At 45.5% G+C, this 19401-nt stretch overlaps 1 protein-coding gene across 1 annotated transcript in view; it reads right to left on the bottom strand.

The window, feature by feature from the left end:
* Positions 1-17701: 17701 nt before the first annotated feature.
* LOC126336092 (uncharacterized) overlaps positions 17702-19401 on the bottom strand; it is a 194321-nt gene continuing 192621 nt past the window's right edge. The window contains exon 4 of the mRNA XM_049999573.1: positions 17702-18117. Within this exon, the coding sequence (XP_049855530.1) occupies positions 17702-18117 (416 nt within the window). The remainder of the gene's footprint in view (positions 18118-19401) is intronic.

Below are 19401 nucleotides of genomic sequence, written 5' to 3'. Positions count from 1 at the left end.
AGGACGTCCAAGAAGAGGTTTCAAGGCCCGAAGCTTGCTTAATCGGCATGCGACAGCGATAAAAAGCGCCGACAAATGACCGTGCTAAAATCTGATGAAGGGACACAACAAGAAGCTGTCCGAGGCTGGAGGACCGCAGCCTTGGCCGCGGCATCTGCAGCTTCGTTCCCAGGGATACCGACATGGCCAGGAACCCACATAAAGCTAACTGGAGGTAAGAGACCTGTACAAAAACCGCGAAGTCGTTGGAGTGCTAAAGAAAAGAAGGTTAATCTAGGCAGGCCATAAGCAAGACACAAAAACATAGTGCCTGAGACAACGCTCGGCAGGACGGTAGATGCAACGAGACGAAGAGGAAGATCCGTAATTATGAGGCGAGGTAACATCCGGGAGGGTACGGCGAGGATGAACATCAACAAGGAATGGACAAACAGTGCACTCCACAAAAAGAAATCGAAGTAAATTAAATATAAACAATACACTTGAGCAGCAGACCGCAATTCGACACCTAATTTGTGATGAATAAAATAATGACATTCACAGGCTGGAGGACCATAAAGTTGTTGTTGTTGTTGTTGTCTTCAGTCCTGAGACTGGTTTGATGTAGCTCTCCATGCTACTCTATCCTGTGCAAGCTTCTTCATCTCCCAGTACTTACTGCAACCTACATCCTTCTGAATCTGCTTAGTGTATTCATCTCTTGGTCTCCCTCTACGATTTTTACCCTCCACGCTGCCCTCCAATGCTAAATTTGTAATCCCTGGATGCCTCAACACATGTCCTACCAACCGGTCCGTTCTTTTTGTCAAGTTGTGCCACAAACTCCTCTTCTTCCCAATTCTATTCAATACCTCCTCATTAGTTACGTGATCTACCCATCTAATCTTCAGCATTCTTCTGTAGCACCACATTTCGAAAGCTTCTATTCTCTTATTGCCCAAACTAGTTATCGTCCACGTTTCACTTCCATACAAGGCTACACTCCATACAAATACTTTCAGAAACCATAATGAAAACAGGACCATAATGAACATACATAAAATTAATTTTATCTACGAGAATCTCTAATTCGACCACAGCTAATCTGTTGAAATTATTTGAATCGATAGCGTCTGTTACTTCGAAAAAATAAAAATAAAAAGAAACAGACAAGCACGCAAATCCCGCAACTGTGAAACAGCATATATTAATTGAACTGCATCATTGCTGCCAGCTGCAGCGGGACATTAGGCGAAATCAGTGGCGACGAACGAAGATGTGTGTACTCGACTGGCATTCGAACCTTGGATCTCCCGCTTACTACGCAGGTAAGGTAACCACTGCGCCTTCCACGACAGAGCTTTGTGGCAACAGCACGGACTATCTCGGTACACCCCACAGCCGATCCACACTGGCACCGAGGGCCACCTATCCGCAGTACCTGTCCATTATACTCCTTTCGCTACTTTCAGAGATTCCCACAGCAGGTCGGGTGTATTTGTGCATTCGCCCTGGCTGGGCAATCGATCCGCTTTCTTCAGTGCGAATGCACAAATACGTCCGACCTGCTGTGGGAATTTCTAAGTAGGGAACAGGAATGTAACTGATAAAGACTGCGGGTAGGTGGCACTCTGTTCGAGAGTAGATCGGCCGTTTAGTTTCACGATAGCTATCACCCAAGAAAGCCACTCTTTTGTATCTATTTCATTTACTGACTTATGGCGTCTTTTGTTACGCAAATATTTGTCAGAGCATTGCATCCTCCACAATTACACAGCAAATTAATACGGCATGAATACCTCAGATGTGGTCACACATGTGTATTGACTGTATTTAAACGATCAGTTTACTATTTTTCCAGTAACCTTATTTAAATATTGCCCACCACCGGTAGCTGAATGGTCAGCGTGACGGATTGTCAATCCTCTGGGCCCGGGTTCGATTCCCGGCTAGGTAGGGGAATTTTCTCCATCCAGGGACTGGGTGTTCTGCTGTCATCATCTTCATCCTTTCACCCTCATCTACTGCAGGTCCCTAAGTGGCGTCAAATTGAAAGACCGGCACCCGGCGAACGGTCTGCCCGACGGAGGGGCCCTAGCCATACCATTAAATAAAAATTTAAATATTAATTACAATTCACAATACAAAATCGTGGTTATCTAAGAAGTGGACCAACACATGTGTTAGATGCCAAAAGACACTGCTAACAAGCAGTCCTCAATAACTGTTTAAACAGTGTTTAATAACAATCTGTTGCCATTTACCATGAGCGCACTTGAACAAGAATAGTGGACTATTTATTTGTGGAGATACCTTTATTGTATTTATTGTCAATGGAGCGAGTCTGAGCGTTTATTACATTTATTTATTTACATGTTGTTGAAATATATTAGGTTAGTCCAGGAAGTGACCAGGATGAGCCAAATCATGTCCGTAGAACTGAAGAACGATATACTAGTAATTCTGGTGGGGACGGCCTTCAGTCAACGGGAAAACTGGCTGTGGTGGAATACTAGGGCAGTCAAGTGGAGACTGAGACTTTTCGAGTCAATGGAGCGATTCGAGTAATTTTTTGGATAGATCTCAAAGAAGGCACTTCTATGTTTATGTATGAAGGAGGCAGACCTACCTGTGGTAACGAGTGGTATTCGATCGTGGAAGTGGGCGGTGAATGACCACCACCATTCTTTAACTCCTGAAGGTTCATTTGGCTCTGAGCACTGTGCAACTTAACATCTGAGGTCATCAGTCCCCTAGAACTTAGAACTACTTAAACCTAACAAACCTAAGGACATCACACACATCCATGGCCGTAGCGGTTTCAGACTGAAGCACGTAGAACCGCTCGGCCACATCGGCCGGCTAACTCCTGAAGGGGACTATCTGTTTCGAGAGATCTGAATGTCCTCCAGAGTAGCACTCTAAATTTTTCCACTTTTATAAATGAGGATAGACGCATAATGAGTTACTATTATTTGTGTTGAGTGTGACAAATTGTAACTCGTCACTTTGAAATCTGACCTATTTTGAGCTGGAGAGTATTTCGTGTACTTTGTTTACGAAATGGACTTAGTTTTCGTGTATCTTTGATTACAATTTAATGTGGCGATTTTTCTACCATTGTAACGGTCTCAAAGTAGCGTTACTGTATTTAATAAGGATCCAGAATGAGATTTTCACTCTGCAGCGGAGTGTGCGCTGATATGAAACTTCCTTGCAGATTAAAACTGTGTGCCCGGCCGAGACTCGCACTCGGGACCTTTGCCTTTCGCGGGCAAGTGTTGTACCAGCTGAGCTACCGAAGCACGACTCACGCCCGGTACTCACAGCTTTACTTCTGCCAGTACCTCGTCTCCTACCTTCCAAACTTTACAGAAGCTCTCCTGTGCAGGAGTCGTGCTTCGGTGGCTCAGCTGGTAGAGCACTTGCCCGCGAAAGGCAAAGGTCCCGAGTTTGAGTCTCGGTCGGGCACACAGTTTTAATCTGCCAGGAAGTTTAATAAGGATATTTTCTGTATGTACTTTTACCGAATACTGTTAGATCACTTCGCGTTTCTTTTTTTTTAGATTTCATTGAATGAACATAATTCAAGGTAATTTTCTGTCAGATATAGCAATTACGGCAACGGCTTTGCCGCAGTGGATAAACCGGTTCTCGTGAGATCAGCGAAGTTAAGCGCTGTCGGGCGTGGTCGGCACTAGTATGGGTGACCATCCAGCCGCCATGTCCTGTTGCTATTTTTCGGGGTGCACTCAACCTCGTGATGCCAATTCAAGAGCTACTCGACCTAATAGTAGCGGCTTCGGTCAAGAATACCATCATAACGACCGGGAGAGCGGTGTGCTGGCCCCACGACCCTCCTATCTGCATCCTCCATGAGGATGACACGGCGGTCGGATGGTCCCGGTAGGCCATTTGTGGTCTGAAGACGGCATTTTTTATATCAATTACAGGCTTTACAATAGAATCCGTCTTATGAAATTATTCATTTCACTTTTATATTTCTGTGTATTTTTTTGTAAACCTGTAGTTGTAGGCAGTACTTATAGTCTACCTGCCTGCAGGATCACAACTGTAAGTTATTATTTGCTGATAATTAACTGCGGGGCATGAAAGCAGACATGCTTGACATGATTCTATAACTACATCAAGCTATGTACTTAAAGTACGAGTAAACACAGTCAAAGACGCAGCTGGTGTGCTCGTATGGTATACTATTTAGAAGAGCAACCACACTGGAAATAACCGTTAGGTACCGTCGCAACTTCTAGGCCCGTTCTATTAATAATGATACCAGGGTCGCTAACGCAAACCTGTGCGGTGGCGCTCGACTCGGAGGTAAGCCGGTTCAAATGCCAATGATGGATTACATTTTCACTGCCGGTCTTTGGTCGGCAAGGGAGGGAGAGGTGATGGCGCAAAGTTTCTGACCACCAGTCTTCGCTCCACTCTCCCGGAATAAATTCCAAACTACTCTGCAGTGTCTCATGAAGCGAGAGCATATGACTTAATTGAAGGTGATCCGTCCGTCAGATGAGGACGTTAAGTTGGTGCTATTCGAAAGGAGCAGCGAATGCGCTGGTACCGGATTTCACCCTCTCCCTACCCTTCACCTACAACAATATAAATCCAACACTTCACTGTACAAGCACCCATCAGTCACCCACACAATACAGATACACACCTAACATAAAAGGTCGGAGGAAAACCAGCTCCAGTGGGTCCTCGCCTGGAACGGCGATCCTATGCAACGGGATTCACTTTTGACTGCTAACGAATGTTAATGTTTCCAGAATGAGATTTTCACTCTACAGAGGAGTGTGCACTGAATTGAAATATCCTGGCAGATTAAAACTATGTGGCGGACCGGGACTCGAACTCGGGGACCTCTGGCTTTCGCGGGCAAATGCTCTACCAACTGAGCTAACCAAGCACGACGCACACCGTGTCCTCACAACTGTACTTCTGCCAATACCTCGTCTCCTACCTTCCAAGGTTCGCAGGAGAGCTTCTGAAAAGTTTGGAAGGTAGGAGACGAGGTACTGGTGGAGATAAAGCTGTGAGGGCGGGGCATGAATCGTGCTTGCGTAGCTCAGTTTGGGTCGGCACGGTAGCTCAGCCTGTCCGGTCAGAGGGTTAGCAGCCCTCTGTAATAAAAAAACTGAGCTAATCGATCAACAACGAACTTAAACGGATGTCTTACGACGCCCACCCCGAGCAGATGCAACGAACAAAAGTGAACAAAATGAGAAAAGAAAAGTTGGTAGAGCACTTGCCCGCGAAAGGCAAAGGTCACGAGTTCGAGTCTCGGTCCGGCACACGGTTTTAATCTGCTAGGAAATTTCAATGTTGATGTTACTTGTGTCTACAGAGTTTATCATGTGCTGGGGTAACTATAACAAATTGCACAAAAAAGCATTTTTTTAATAAATTTCTTTCATGCCGCTGCCTTGGAATGTTATATCATCATATCACGTAAGCCATAATACGAAAAGTATAAAATATGAAAAGCCTTAACCAGTAATATATCGTTTCTGGTCAATTTATTGTAATAAATTGCAACAAACAAGACCTGTTTTCCAGAAATCTTCAACGTGCTAGTGCTTTGAAAAAGTATATATTCGGAACAAATACATTATGGTATGAAAAGCACGTAAAAGCATGCTTAAACTTCAAACGACGCAATCCAGTATGACGTATCCAAAGTTGTTCTTTCAAAGTAGAACACTGTCTCCCAGCTAATTGCCCACATTACTCTTCGTGAAGGAAAAATCTGTTGTGTCCGATTCGGGTCAACCGAGCCTACCGCTACCGGACGTCGGTTTGATCCTTGACGTAATACCATTGGCTTTGACCCTCCGAAGTACTGAAATTGTGGCGTGTGGCGTCATACAGAGTGTACAAAGAGAGAAAATAACACCGTTTTTTTTATTTGCGTATATTATCCATCATAATGTACGAAGGCTTGCTGAAAAGTAATGCCTTTGAAAATTTTATTCCGTTCTCAATACCAGTTGAAGTATTACATGTCACGCCAATTACTCGGCCGACTTTCCCGCTGCGTTGACGCAAGCTCCAAACCTCCTGCCGCTAGAGGGCTCGGCATTGTCGGGTGTAACATGACGGCGTGTATCGTAACTATGTAGGTGCGCGAGAAACAGAGTGCTGTAAAGGAGTTTCTAACCGCAGGTAACTTCTTCCACACATGGAGCACACCATTTTCCAGCATGACAACGCAAAACCACGCACGAGCGTTGCGACTTATGGAACAATCCAGCGCCTTGGTTTCACTGTCGTAGATCATTCTCCAACTCTGTTCCGGCGTAACGTTAATAGCCGGCACGTCAGCGAGGAACTGTGAGACGATGTCAGCTAGTTGTACGCTGACTGACCCCTCTCTAGGACGACACCGAGACAGGAGTGGCCTCTACACGAAGAGAATATAAGCGCCGCCCCGCCTAGCCGAGACATGAGATAAAGACGAGTCGTCCTCCAAACACTACAGCAGCCGCTTATGAACTGTGTGGTTTTGCTTGCATTGGACTATTTGCATGTCGCCATTTGCTTGCGACACACCTTTGTGAATATGCAAAGGTCAGTATCGTTTATTATTATTATTTTCGATTATTCCCTTTTGAGAGAGCGATTGAACTTGAGTAGTCGTGATTTGTTCTTCTTTCTTCGTTCTTCTCAAGTTCTCTTCATACTTTCACTGTGTTATCTCTTGCGTTCTTCCGACCATCTTTTTCCCGTTCTCTTCTCCGTATGTTCTTGTTTAAGTGCATGTTTCTGTATGATATTTCTAAAGTGTTCCCTATTGTTTATGTTGTCTTGTGTGATCCCCAGTTCTTTAATGTCTTCTTCTGCTTCAGTGACCCACTTTGTATTGTTGTAGCTCTTATTTACTAGCTCAAAGATTTGTCTTGTGAGCCTGCTTTTATTCATCCTGCTGATATATCCATAAAATTTCATCCTTCTCTTTCTAATAGTGTCTGTTAATGTTTCTATGTCTTTGTAAATCTCTCTAGTTGTCCTCTTCATCCAGATTCCTTTCCGAAACACTGGTCCATATATTTTCCTCAGAATTTTTCTTTTCTGATATTCAGTCACTCTGATATTCGTTTGACCATGAATCACTGTAATTTCTGCAGCATAATGTGCTTCTGGCAGGGCTAATGCGTTGTAATGCCTTAGTTACGCATTGACAGAAATTGATGTCTTATTTTAGTGATTCCAAGTGAGCTTATATGCTTTTTGTAATCTGGAGATTCTATCTTTATTGGCTATTGAGTTCAGTTCTGATGGTTGGATTATCTCTCCCAGTTATCAGAGGTGGGCAACGTTTGCCACTTTCCCGTACTGAGTCGTAATGGGGAGATAATCGACAGGTTTGTTTTCCATATACTGTCCATATACTGTGTTTTCTCGTAGGAGACTTGTAGCCCAGTTTTCCGTGAAATTTCGTGTAGTTTTTCTAATGCAAATTTGCTTTCCTCTCTATCCCAGAATCAGCCAGGAAGTTTCCTCTCTATTGTTCTTCAGAATGGCAAGATCGTCCGCGAAAGCCAGACACTTCACCCTATTTCTCTGCTCTTTTTTAATCCCAAGCTGAATTCCTTTTATTTCATTTTCCCATTGTTTACTGTATTAAACTCTATTAATATGATCTGCTTGAATTATTGTGTAGCGATCCTAGAAAGCAGCTTTCCTAGGCATTATATCAGTGAGCAGAATACAACATTGACGACGAGGAAATAAATAAAAAAATGCGCCTCGCGGTCACGGACTTTTCTTTTGCCTTTTGCCCGTGCCTTAATTTTGCTTTGTTTTTTTCCTTGTAAGGGTGTTTACTTGCTTTAACGGTTTCTTATAGTGTTTTGGTAATCAGTGTTTTCAGGTGGGCGTTGTAGAAATTTTCTTTGCTTTAGTATTTATTTTTCTTGCTTCGCTTGTCTGTTTCTCGTATTTGTCTCTTCCAACATGCCCGCCCCACCCCCTGCTCAGGCGCCTCACCTGGGAGCGTTAGATGCAACGCAGATAATGCTTATCTTTCAGCTCAAGACCCAGCATGTATCGACACTGCTAAACACTGTGCAGCAGGTACTGGCCAAAGCTGCGCGGCCAAGCACCTACCGTAGCTCCAAGTGCTATACCGTCTTTTCGCCAGTTTCATGGACAAGAAGAGGAATGGCTCGAGTGGTTGCAACACATTCAAGCCCACGTGTTTGCTCAGGACGTACTAGATACTGTGAAATGGCCTTATTTATTGTCCACGGTAGGAAGTGCAGTGTTCCACCTCATTCAAAAAGTTAAAGATGCATTGCTCAGTGAACGTCGTTTGATTAACTTTGATCCTGACAAACCAGTTGTGTTGCAAGTTGACGCTTCCTTGGTGATAAATACAGGCCTATTGCTTTCGTATCAAAAGTGATGTCCAAAGATCAGTGCAGCTGTTCACAAATAGGGAAAGAGGCATTGGCTCTTGTGTATGGCGTCACCAAATCCCACCACTATTTGTGTGGCAGGAAATTCTACTTAGTAACGGATCACAAGCCATTGCAGTCCTTGTTTCATCCGACGAAGCCGATCGCTGTACGAACTGCACACAAATTGCAAAGATGGGCTTCCTTGTCTCAATACCAGCACGAGATTGTGTTTCGTTCGATGGCTAAACATGGTAATACGGTCGCATTTTCAACTCTTCCGATTGGCCCTGATACGGACTTTAGCGGTTCTGCTGCATCCTGTTGTCACATCGATGCTCAGGTTTCTGAATTGCTTCAATATTTTCCGCTGAACTACAGCAAAATTGCACAGGCCACGGAAACTGATTCAGATTGGAACATTTTGCAAAAATACATTCTCACTTCTTGGCCTCGTTTCTTCCATAGCATAGCATAAAGAACTCTGTAGTGCACCGATACTTTGCACGTCGGCATAACCTATCTATACAGAAAGGTATCATTCCTGTGCAAAATGACAGTGGACAGTCACGTATGTTGGACCCTAAAGCTTTGCAAAAAGAAGTGTTGCAGTTACTTCACCAAGGAAACTGGGGAATTGTTCATAAGAAACAGTTAGCGCGTAGACCGATGACCTCGCAGTTTGGTCTCATCCTCACCCCCCCCCCCCCCCCCCCCGTCCCCCAAAAAAAAGTTTGCACGTCGACTCAGCACTTGGCAAGGTATGGACACCCAAATATAATAGACGCCGACACAGTGTCACGAATGTTGGGAAAATCAGACCGTAGCGCCACACACATTCTGTGCTTGGCCTAAGTCGCAGTCACCACGGCAACGTGTGTTCATAGACTTTGCGAGACATTTTTGGAACACTCTTTCCTTGACTGTGGTTGATTCGTTCAAAAAGTTTCCTTTTGCTGTACCAATGAAGCAAAGGGTTGGAGAATGGGGATCAATGGCTTGACAACTAATTCCAAGGCTTTCATCCTCAGTTCCCAGGGTGGACGGACTATAAACTTCTTCCTTTCCTATCTTATTCCCCCTTCTTCATTCTAACCTATATTTTTGTATATCTTTTTCAAAATTTAAACTTAATGTAAATTTTTGTTAAACGGTTTGGGAAAGTTGGCATAAAGAAAAGAAAAAAAAGATAAACAGCAAACAAAGATAACCAAGTAAAAGAAAACAAAATAAAAGAGACAAAAGCCGGCAGGTGTGGTTGTAGGTGCTGCAGTCTGAAACCGTGTGACCGCTACGGTCGCAGGTTCGAATCCTGCCTCGGTCATGGATGTGTGTGATGTCCTTAGGTTAGTTACGTTTAAGTAGTTCTAAGTTTTAGGGGACTGATGACCTCAGATGTTAAGTCCCATAGTGCTCAGAGCCATTTGAACCATTTGAACTGCAGCAGGCCCTACAACGATCTTCCGCAATGACAAAGGTAACGATGCACGATACCTCGCACTAACATAACCACACCTTGCATGCACTGTTGCAGATAGCAAGCCGCTATTGCCCTTACTACCCTTCCTACTGTCGCAGAGGGTTTTTTCCCTTGGCGCTTGCCTCGGCACTTTTTTTCCTCTGCCCTTACAACCGCTACCCTTCGATCGCTTTCGTCCACTTTCTATCTCCTGATGGACCATGTCATGAAGAGTAGTCTCATCCAGACACATGGATAACATCACAGCCCGCATACTGTGACTCCTGATTCAAAAACTAACATGTTATACGGAGGTGACAGTAGAACCTTTGGTTTGGTCACCGTGCTGGTGTGCGCGTGGAGGTGCCCCATCCTATGGGAAAAGAGCCGTCCTCCCAACGCTACAGCAGTGAATTATGAACTGAATTGTTTTGCTTGCATTCGAACTGTATATACATAATGACATTGATTATTTACATGCTGCCATTTGCTTGCGACACACCTTTGTGACTATGCGAAGTTAAGTATTGTTTACTGTAATAAACTTTATTAATATGATTTGCTTGAATTGTTGCCTAGCGATCCGGGAAGACAGCATTCCTAGGCACCCTATAGTAGACAAATGGGCAGAACACTACAGATTCAGCCCCAATTTACATCTCTTTCCCAAACTTGACGAACAGCTTCTATGAATTTACTTTGATAGTGTCGAAGCGGTGCAGGCAGAGGTGAGATGGTGCCTCCGTCAACAAAGTGAAACGTTCTGCAGTGACGGAATCAAAAAACTGGTTCCTTCGTTGGAAGAAATGGTTTCTCCACCAGCGTGACTGTGCTGAGGAATATATGTGTAGACATGACGAGTAAAGACGTAGAATGTTAATGACTTCTGTTTCATTTAAAATTATAAAGACTTTTCACATAAAATGTTCGCAGGCTTTATTATTCAAGACACTCTCGTATTTTTTGATGACTCACCTGCAGAACAGCCTGAGGTCTAGATTCGGCTGGAAAGTGAAAGTCTGGTTGTGGGTTGGCAAAGTAGTTTTGAAGACCTCATTTCATCCGGTGAAGCGGAGCTAGTACTGAAGGCAACTGATCCTTTCATTGCGCCATTCACGTTTAGTAATGCTTCACAACGTGAAACTCCACATTGCGTCTTCACAAAATGTGTCCAGTTCCAATTACACGTTCGTTTTCATGTCCGATGTGATTACGGATTAAGAGGAAGGAACGGTACTGCTATGACTGCGAAAGACGCATTGTGCAGTGGGACACATCAAGTGTACTTGATTGTACAAAATGTGACGTATTATATTCTAAACGATATTTTATGATCCCAATATGATTTCCAGCACAACTGAAACCAGTCAGGTAATTTTACAAACTTGCCGTATAGGTATGGATTATATTGAAAATTAATTCCACTCCACACCGCGATAGGAGGAGGTACACAGTTTTCTAGCATCACACGCTAGCTGGAAACGGTCTCGCCGCCTTTGCTACACAAACCAACCCCTTCGATTCACCTCAGAGACAAGTAAGGTCGCGGCGAAACGAGATCTCAGTCCTGTTTCGTACTCGAACGATCGAAGTGCAGCAGATTCCATGCAAATCAGTCTAAACGACCGCTGCATAACGACGCTGGGAATTGACAAGAACAACTTTACCTTGTTCAAGGACGAGGGAACGTTCATAGCATCCCACACTAGCTAACTTCGTTAACAATCGGCCATGGATAGAAAAGTCTGCCTTTAGCCATCTATAATGTCGTATATGGTCGTTAGGCGACGGATGAGGTTCATCGCATAGTTTAATCGATTGCTGCACCGAGAGCTAAAACTTTGTTTCGATTAATTTACCATAGATACATGATAATTTTTCTTGATTTATAGTTATTTGAGCCATGATTCTTCAGGATGACAAAGCAAACAAACAAAATGATGGCTTTGGTAGCAGTTCTCTCCATGAACCTTCAGCTAGATGACAGCACTTAAAAATAGGACCAGACCATTTATGTTAGGGACCCTGAAAAGTTTCCAGCGTGACGCAGGAGCAGAGGTACGTGCTTCGATTGGTGATAGTATTAGTTGTTCGGAATGAAAAACTTCATACTGAAATCTGCTCTATTCTAAATGATTTCCGAGCTAGAACACATTTAATATTCACTGTTATTTATTTTCTGTGTTATTCATACGTTGTCATTGTTTACAGTGCAGCACAGTAGTGTAGAGGAAGTTGGGGCGAATAATTTGAGACAAGATACTTGTGTATTAAGCTGGGAAACCACCTCAAACTGGCTTACAAAAACTGAACTACAGCACAGGCCTGTCGCGCGAATTTCTCAATATTATCTCGCTGTCTTTGCGCATAAGATTAGTCGTAGAGGAAACATTAATGGACATTGTTTGTAGGAAATTAAATGTACTATAATTCTGAAGTGTGACATATTTTCTCTGAAGGGTGCAGTTTTCGAATTATTCAAGAAATGTGATCTATCTCAGAACGGGGAAAATGTCCAAATGAAGTTTTCTTGTTCATAGTCACTAATACTATCACCCATCAAAGCACATACATTTCTTCCCGAATCGTATTTTGTTTTCAGAGACTTGTCTTCAATTCAGTCAGTGACGGATCTATGAGGTGGTTGCGAGGCACGAGAGCTGGAAGCACAACTTAACCACCCAAGTTCTATGTTAAGTTGAAATCATCATCATCATTTAAGACTGATTATGCCTTTCAGCGTTCTGTCTGGAGCATAGCGCCCTTATAAAATTCCTCCATGATCCCCTACTCAGTGCTAACGTTGGTGCCACTTCTGATGTTAAGCCTATTACTTCAAAATCATTGTTAACAGAATCCAAGTACCTTCTCCTTGGTCTACCCCGACTCCTCCTACCCTCTACTGCTGAACCCATGAGTCCCTTGGGTAACCTTGCTTCTCCCATGCGTGTAACATGACCCCACCATCTAAGCCTGTTCGCCCTGACTGCTACATCTATAGAGTTCATTCCCAGTTTGTCTTTGATTTCCTCATTGTGAACACCCTGCCATTGTTCCCATCTACTAGTACCTGCAATCATCCTAGCTACTTTCATATCCGTAACCGCAACCTTGTTGATAAGGTAACCTGAATCCACCCAGCTTACGCTCCCATACAACAACGTTGGTCGAAAGACGGAACGGTGCACAGATAACTTGGTACTGACTCCCTTCTTGCAGAAGAGAGTAGATCGTAGCTGAGCGCTCACTGCATTAGCTTTGCACTTCCAGTTCTTGCACTATGTTGCCATCCTGTGAGAATATGCATCATAAGTACTTGAAACCGTCCACCTGTTCTAACTCCGTTTCTCCTATTTGGCACTCAATCCATTTATATCTCTTTCCCACTGACATTATTTTCGTTTTGGAGATGCTAATCTTCATACCATAGTCCTTACATTTCTGATCTTGCTGTGAAGTATTACTTTGCAAACTTCAAATCGAACTGGCCATCACAACTAAGTAATCCGCATATGCGAGACTGCTTATTTTGTGTTCACATATCTTAATATCACCCAGCCAGTCTATTGTTTTCAAGGTATGATCCACAAATAACATGAACAACAGTGGAGACAGGTTGCAGCCTTGTCTTACCCCTGAAACTACTCTGAACCATGAACTCAATTTACCGTCAACTCTAACTGCTGCCTGACTATCTATGTAAAGACCTTTAATTGCTTGCAAAAGTTTACCTCCTATTCCATAATCTCGTAGAACACACAATCACTTCCTCCTAGGAACCCGCTCATATGCCTTTTCTAGATCTATAAAGCATAGATACAATTCTCTGTTCCACTCGTAACACTTCACCGTTATTTGCCGTAAGCTAAAGATCTGGTCCTGACAACCTCTAAGAGGCCTGAAGCCACACTGATTTTCATCCAGTTTGTCCTCAACTAATACTCTCACTTTCCTTTCAACAATACCTGAGAACATTTTGCCCACAACGGTGTAGTTACAATCTTTTCTGTTGAAGTATGAGAGTTTATTTGTGACTAAGCTAAGTAATTCCAAACTCGGCGAAGAAGTATGGAAGGGCTCTGTTACTCTTCAAATTCTGCCTTTCAGGCACACACAAACACCCACCCATGCCTGAATGACGACACGAACCTCTGACAGGGGAGGAAGGGGGGGGGGGGGACCCTCAGCTCAGACCGGGCGGCTACCCTGCGCAGCAAATTCAGAGTACTTCAGTTGCATAATCTGTGAACTAGCTTAAGATTATGCCACGTCTATTGCAAAATAAACAAGTGGAGTTCTTAGAATGGGAATTAGAAAAAAATGGTTCTGAGCACTATGGGACTTAACTGCTGTGGTCATCAGTCCCCCAGAACTTAGAACTACTTAAACCTAACTAACCTAAGGACATCACACACATCCATGCCCTAGGCAGGGTTCGAACCTGCGACCGTAGCGATCGCGCGGTTCCAGACTGTAGCCCCTAGAATCGCTCGGCCACTCTGGCTGGCTGGAAATTAGAGGTTGAAGGTTGTCTCTCCACACTGCCAACTGTATTGCGATTTACTTTGCCACAACGCTGATTAAAGAGGTACCTCTCTAATTGTTACAATATTTTCTGTTTAAGTTGAAATATGAGAGTTTATATTTGTGACTTAGTAATTCCTAACTTGGCAAAGAGGTGTGGAAGGGCTCTGTTAATCTTCAAATTCTGCCTTTCAGGCACGGGATGTTCAGCATTGTGAAATTCCAAGTTGTCATGTCACAAAACTTTTCCAGCTCTAGGTCCTGTGTGAGGACACACTGAGAAAAAACTGCAATCGTGGCAGCTGCTCGCCTGAATAAAAGCTTCTCAGTTTACAAGCTGCATCTCATCGAATAAAATACTCGAGTTTCAGCCGCTGTGTCTCCCGTTGTCAACAGGAGTAAAAAAGCATTGACTCACCTGCTGCATGCATCTGGCGGTCGAAAGCTTGAACGTTTTATTGGAAGCGATGCAGCTTGAAAAACGGGAAAGATTAATATTGAGATTAATATTAAGATTAATATTGAAAATGCTAGTGATGTTCAGTCCCAATGGGGCACTGTTAAGTGGGGCGTTTCCCAAGGGTAGGTGCTGGGGCCACTGCTGTTTCTTATTCTTGGTTTTTGGGATTAAAGGGACCAGACTGCTACGGTCATCGGTCCTCTTTCTTATTTATGTGAATGACATGCCTTCTAGTATTACAGGTGATTCAAAAATATTTCTGTTTGCTGATGACACCAGCTTGATAGTGAAGGATCTTGTGTGTAATATTGAAACAGTATCAAATAACGTAGTTCATGAAATAGGTTCATGGCTCGTGGAAAATAATTTGATGCTAAATCACAGTAAGACTCATATTTTACAGTTTCTAACACTCAATTCAACAGGAACCGATATTTTGATGAGACAGAATGGGCATATTATAAGCGAGATGGAACAGTTCAAGTTCCTAGGCGTTCGGAAAGCCCATGTCGAGGATCTTGTTCAGAAACTAAATGCTGCTCTATTTACCGTTAGAACAGTATCTCAAATAAGTGACACTTTAACACGAAAAGTAGTCTACTTCGCATATTTTCATACGCTTATGGTGTATGGTATTATTTTTTGGGGTAATTCTTCTGATTCAAAAAGGGTATTTTTGGCTCAAAAACGGGCTGTTCGAGCTATATGTGGGATAAGTTCGAGACCCCTGTTCAATAGTCTGGGAATTCTGACATTGCCCTCAGTGTATATATTTTCTTTAATGTCTTTTGTTGTTAGCAATATTAGCCTATTCCCAAGAGTTAGCAGCTCAGTTAATACTAGGCAGAAATCCAATCTGCATGTGGAATGTACTTCCTTGACTCTTGTGCAGAAAGGAGTGCAGTATTCTGCTGCATACATTTCAATAAGCTAGCACAAGAACTCAAACATCTTAGCAGTAGCCCAAACTCTTTTAAGTCTAAACTAAAGAGTTTCCTTATGGCTCACTCCGTCTATTCTGTCAACGAGCTCCTGGAAGAGCTGAAAAATTAAGCAAATTCCAGTGTTACATTGTTGATTTTCTTTATTTAAACTTACGACTTGTCACCTGAATATGTTTTTTTATGACATGTGGGATAGTCGGGTCTACTGCCGGATGCTTGTGTCGTTCTGCCACAATATTTTGGCCACGTAACTCGTTGCCTTCTTCAGGTGCTACCTGAGACTTGCCGTGTTTCTTTTTTTCCTTTATTGAGTTTCGATTCCGCCTGAAGGGGGCGGGCTGGCAGCAGCTTATTACGCCGCTCTTCAGACTACAGAATTTGTTTTAAAAAGATGAAGATAATGAAAATAACAGTCGGCGATAAAATCGGTGACTTAAAGGTAAAATGGCAGTAAATTCTGGAACTTAAAACATAAAACACAGGGTTGATGATGTGAATAAAATACACAGGAAGCAGAAAAATAATAGACAGACAATTAAAAAACATGGCGACATTCTGGTTTCTGTTCGTAAGAGATATAAAACGCACACCCATTGACAGCTTGATTTCTGTTCACAACACTGTGGAAAGACCCACAACACTGAACACTCACTTAAACACTACACTAAAAAGTTGGCACAAATATGACATACTGCAGCCGAGAGCAGGTGGGGGGAAACTGGACAGATTATGGAAAAAGGGGGGGGGGGAAGGAGCCAATGGAGGATGAGGATCCATAAGAGGGGTGGGGGGCGCCGAGCAGACGTGCCAAGGAGTGGGGAAGGTAGAGGAGGGGAATACAAAAGGTCTCGGGGGGGGGGGGGGGCGGGGGACTGCCGTGTTGGAGGATCTTGTCCAGTATTTGTGGCCAGAGAGCGCTGGGTGCTCTCTTTGCCGTCCGCGCCACCTGGCGCTGCTTGTAATGTGTTGTCTCTTCCCTGGTGTTCTCTCGGACGTCTGCGCCCGACTTGGGCGCCATCGGCGGCAGCTCTACGAGGCCTGTCCTGTGCCAGACGTTCTTTTCGGGGTCTGCGCCCGCCAGGTGCTGCTCCTGAGGATTTTACCCCTCCCTGGTACTCCTACGGACGTCCGCGCCCGGCTCGTCCACCATTTGTGGTCATGGCAGTTGTCTGGGGCCGGACCCGCATCTGGCGTTCCGTTCGGGGTCCGCGCTCGCTTGGCGCTGCTCCTGAGGTGTTGGCAATTCCCTGGTGCTCCGACATACGTCCGCGGCCGCCTAGTCCACCATCTGCAGTTGTGGCAGCTGTCTGAGGCCCCTCTCGCGTCGGGAGCTCTGTTCGCGGTCCACCCCATCTGGCGCTGCTTGTAAGGTGTTATTTCTTCCCCAGTGCTCCCTCTGACGTCCGCGCCCGACTTGGTCTCAATCTGTGGTAGCTCTCTGAGGCCTGTGGTTTGTTGGGCGTTCCATTCGCGGTCCGCACCCGCCTGGCGCTGATCCTGCGGTGTTGGCACTTCCCTGGTGCTCCGACGGTCGTCCGTGCTCGGGTCGTCCATCATCTGCGGTCGTGGCGGCTGTCAGAGGCCCGTCCTGCGTCGGGAGTTGCGTTCGCAGTTCGCACCCGCCAGAGCGACACAAACATCCAGCAGTAGACCAGATTACCTCACATGTCAAGATTTCGCCGGGAAATCCTGAAGAGTTACATGTTTTTTTTATATTTCATTTTATCTGTTTCTAATTTCGTGTTATAATTTCATGTATTGACCCGTTCCATGACCATGGTGACTTATCCTTAATTTGGTCCCACGGAACAATAAATAAATAAATAAAATTTCGGTCAGTAAGACGGCCGCATAACAGGCAGAGCACGTTGGGACATGTAACAGGTAGAGGGAGAGAGAGGCAGCGGTGGGCCTACCTCTCCCAGCTGAGGCGGCGTTGCTGCTCGTGGTGGGGGTCGTGCTGCGGCAGCTGCACCTGCGGGGCGGCGCTGGCGGGCCGCTGGTTGAGGAGGCGCGCCAGCCGGTGCAGCGCGGTGGCGGGCCCGGCGCACGACGTGGGCGACGCGGCGGGGCGCGCGGGCGGCGGGGGCGGCGCCAGGCAGGCGGCGCTGCCCGCCCCCGCCAGCACGGCGTCCACGACGCCGGGCGGCGGCTCGGGCGAGCTGTGCCTGTGGCCCCGCGCGTGCGGGCCGCCGCCCGGCTCGGGCGCCTGCAGCAGCCGCCACGACGGCGACTTGCTCACGCCGCCCCCGCCGCCCCCAGACTTGCCCGCCCCCGAAGCGTCGCCGTTGCCTCCAGCCGCCGACGCCGCTGCGCTCTCCGCCGCCGCTGCAACACAAGTAGACGTTTCTCTTGAGAATCAGTCTTTCGTCTACTACGTCACAAATGAAATAACTGCACTGACACCTAAATGGAAATAAGGGTTAAAGGGCTAACATTGCAAGTGGATTTGTGTCACGTAATTTTGTAACATTTGAAGGGTGTTAGCCGTGGTAAAAATTGCTGTTTTTAAGAGAGCGCCACAGTGCGTAGTGTGAAGCAGTCGCCCTCCGGTTCTGGCGATGGCTCTGCTGTGGCAATCCCAGCTTTGGTGTCTCCCTCTGGTGGTAAAGCGGAAATGTTGTCTGTTCACGTGCATTTAAGGGGCGCTATGAGCTCACCAGGGCTCACCTCTCAGATGTTTCTTCCATCCCAGATGATCCCCACTTTGATTATTGCCTCTTCCTTGACGTCATGGGCTGTACGAATACCTCTGTTCCTCCCCTTGCTCCTAGCTTCCAGTACTTGGGCCACAACCACCACCTGAACTTAACATTCCCATCACTACACAGGACTTCAGTCTCACACTCCACACTAAACGCAACACTGCTCCCGGCCACAACTGTATTACCTACTGCGACCTCAAACACTGCCCTCCCTCCTTCCTTTCAGTCCATTCCACTCTCTACAATGTCATCCTTGCCACTGGCTTCTATCCTGACCTGTGGAAAACCTCTCGTATCCTGATGTTCTCCAAACCCAACAAGCCTCCATCTGATGCCTCTTCCTATCATACTATCTGTCTCACATCGGTGTTCAGCAAGCTGTTGGAGTCCACCCTTTGCCAGCGCATCCATCACCACCTCCACCAAAACCACCTCCTCCCCGACACCCAACGTGGCTTTCGACCTTCCTTCTCTGCTGATGACCAACTCCTCCACCTCACTTACCTCCTCTCCCTCCAGCTTAACTCACGTTGCTCTGCCATTTTTGTCCCCTTCGACCTCGAAAAGGACTACGATCGTGTCTGGCATCCCGGTTACCTGTTTAAACTCCATACCTATGCCCTTCCTGTCAACTACATCCGTCTGATGGCCTCCTTCCTCTCCCGCTGCCTCTCCTATGTTACCATCCATAATGCCAATTCCCACACCTTATACCCCTCTGCAGGTGTGCCGCAGGGCTTTGTCCTCTCCCCTCTCCTCTACCTCCTGTACACGGCAGATATGCCCCAATCCCCCCATCCAGTACACCTCTAGCAATATGCGGATGACACCGCATTCCTCGCCCTCGCTCCTACCCTCCAACGGTCCCAACGCCTTCTCCAGAATCATCTTGACCTTTTTGCTGCTT

Source organism: Schistocerca gregaria, chromosome 2 (assembly GCF_023897955.1).
Source record: "Schistocerca gregaria isolate iqSchGreg1 chromosome 2, iqSchGreg1.2, whole genome shotgun sequence".
Taxonomy (NCBI): Eukaryota; Metazoa; Arthropoda; class Insecta; order Orthoptera; family Acrididae; genus Schistocerca; species Schistocerca gregaria.
Note: the sequence above shows the minus strand (reverse complement) of the source record. Positions and strands in the feature narration are given on the sequence as shown.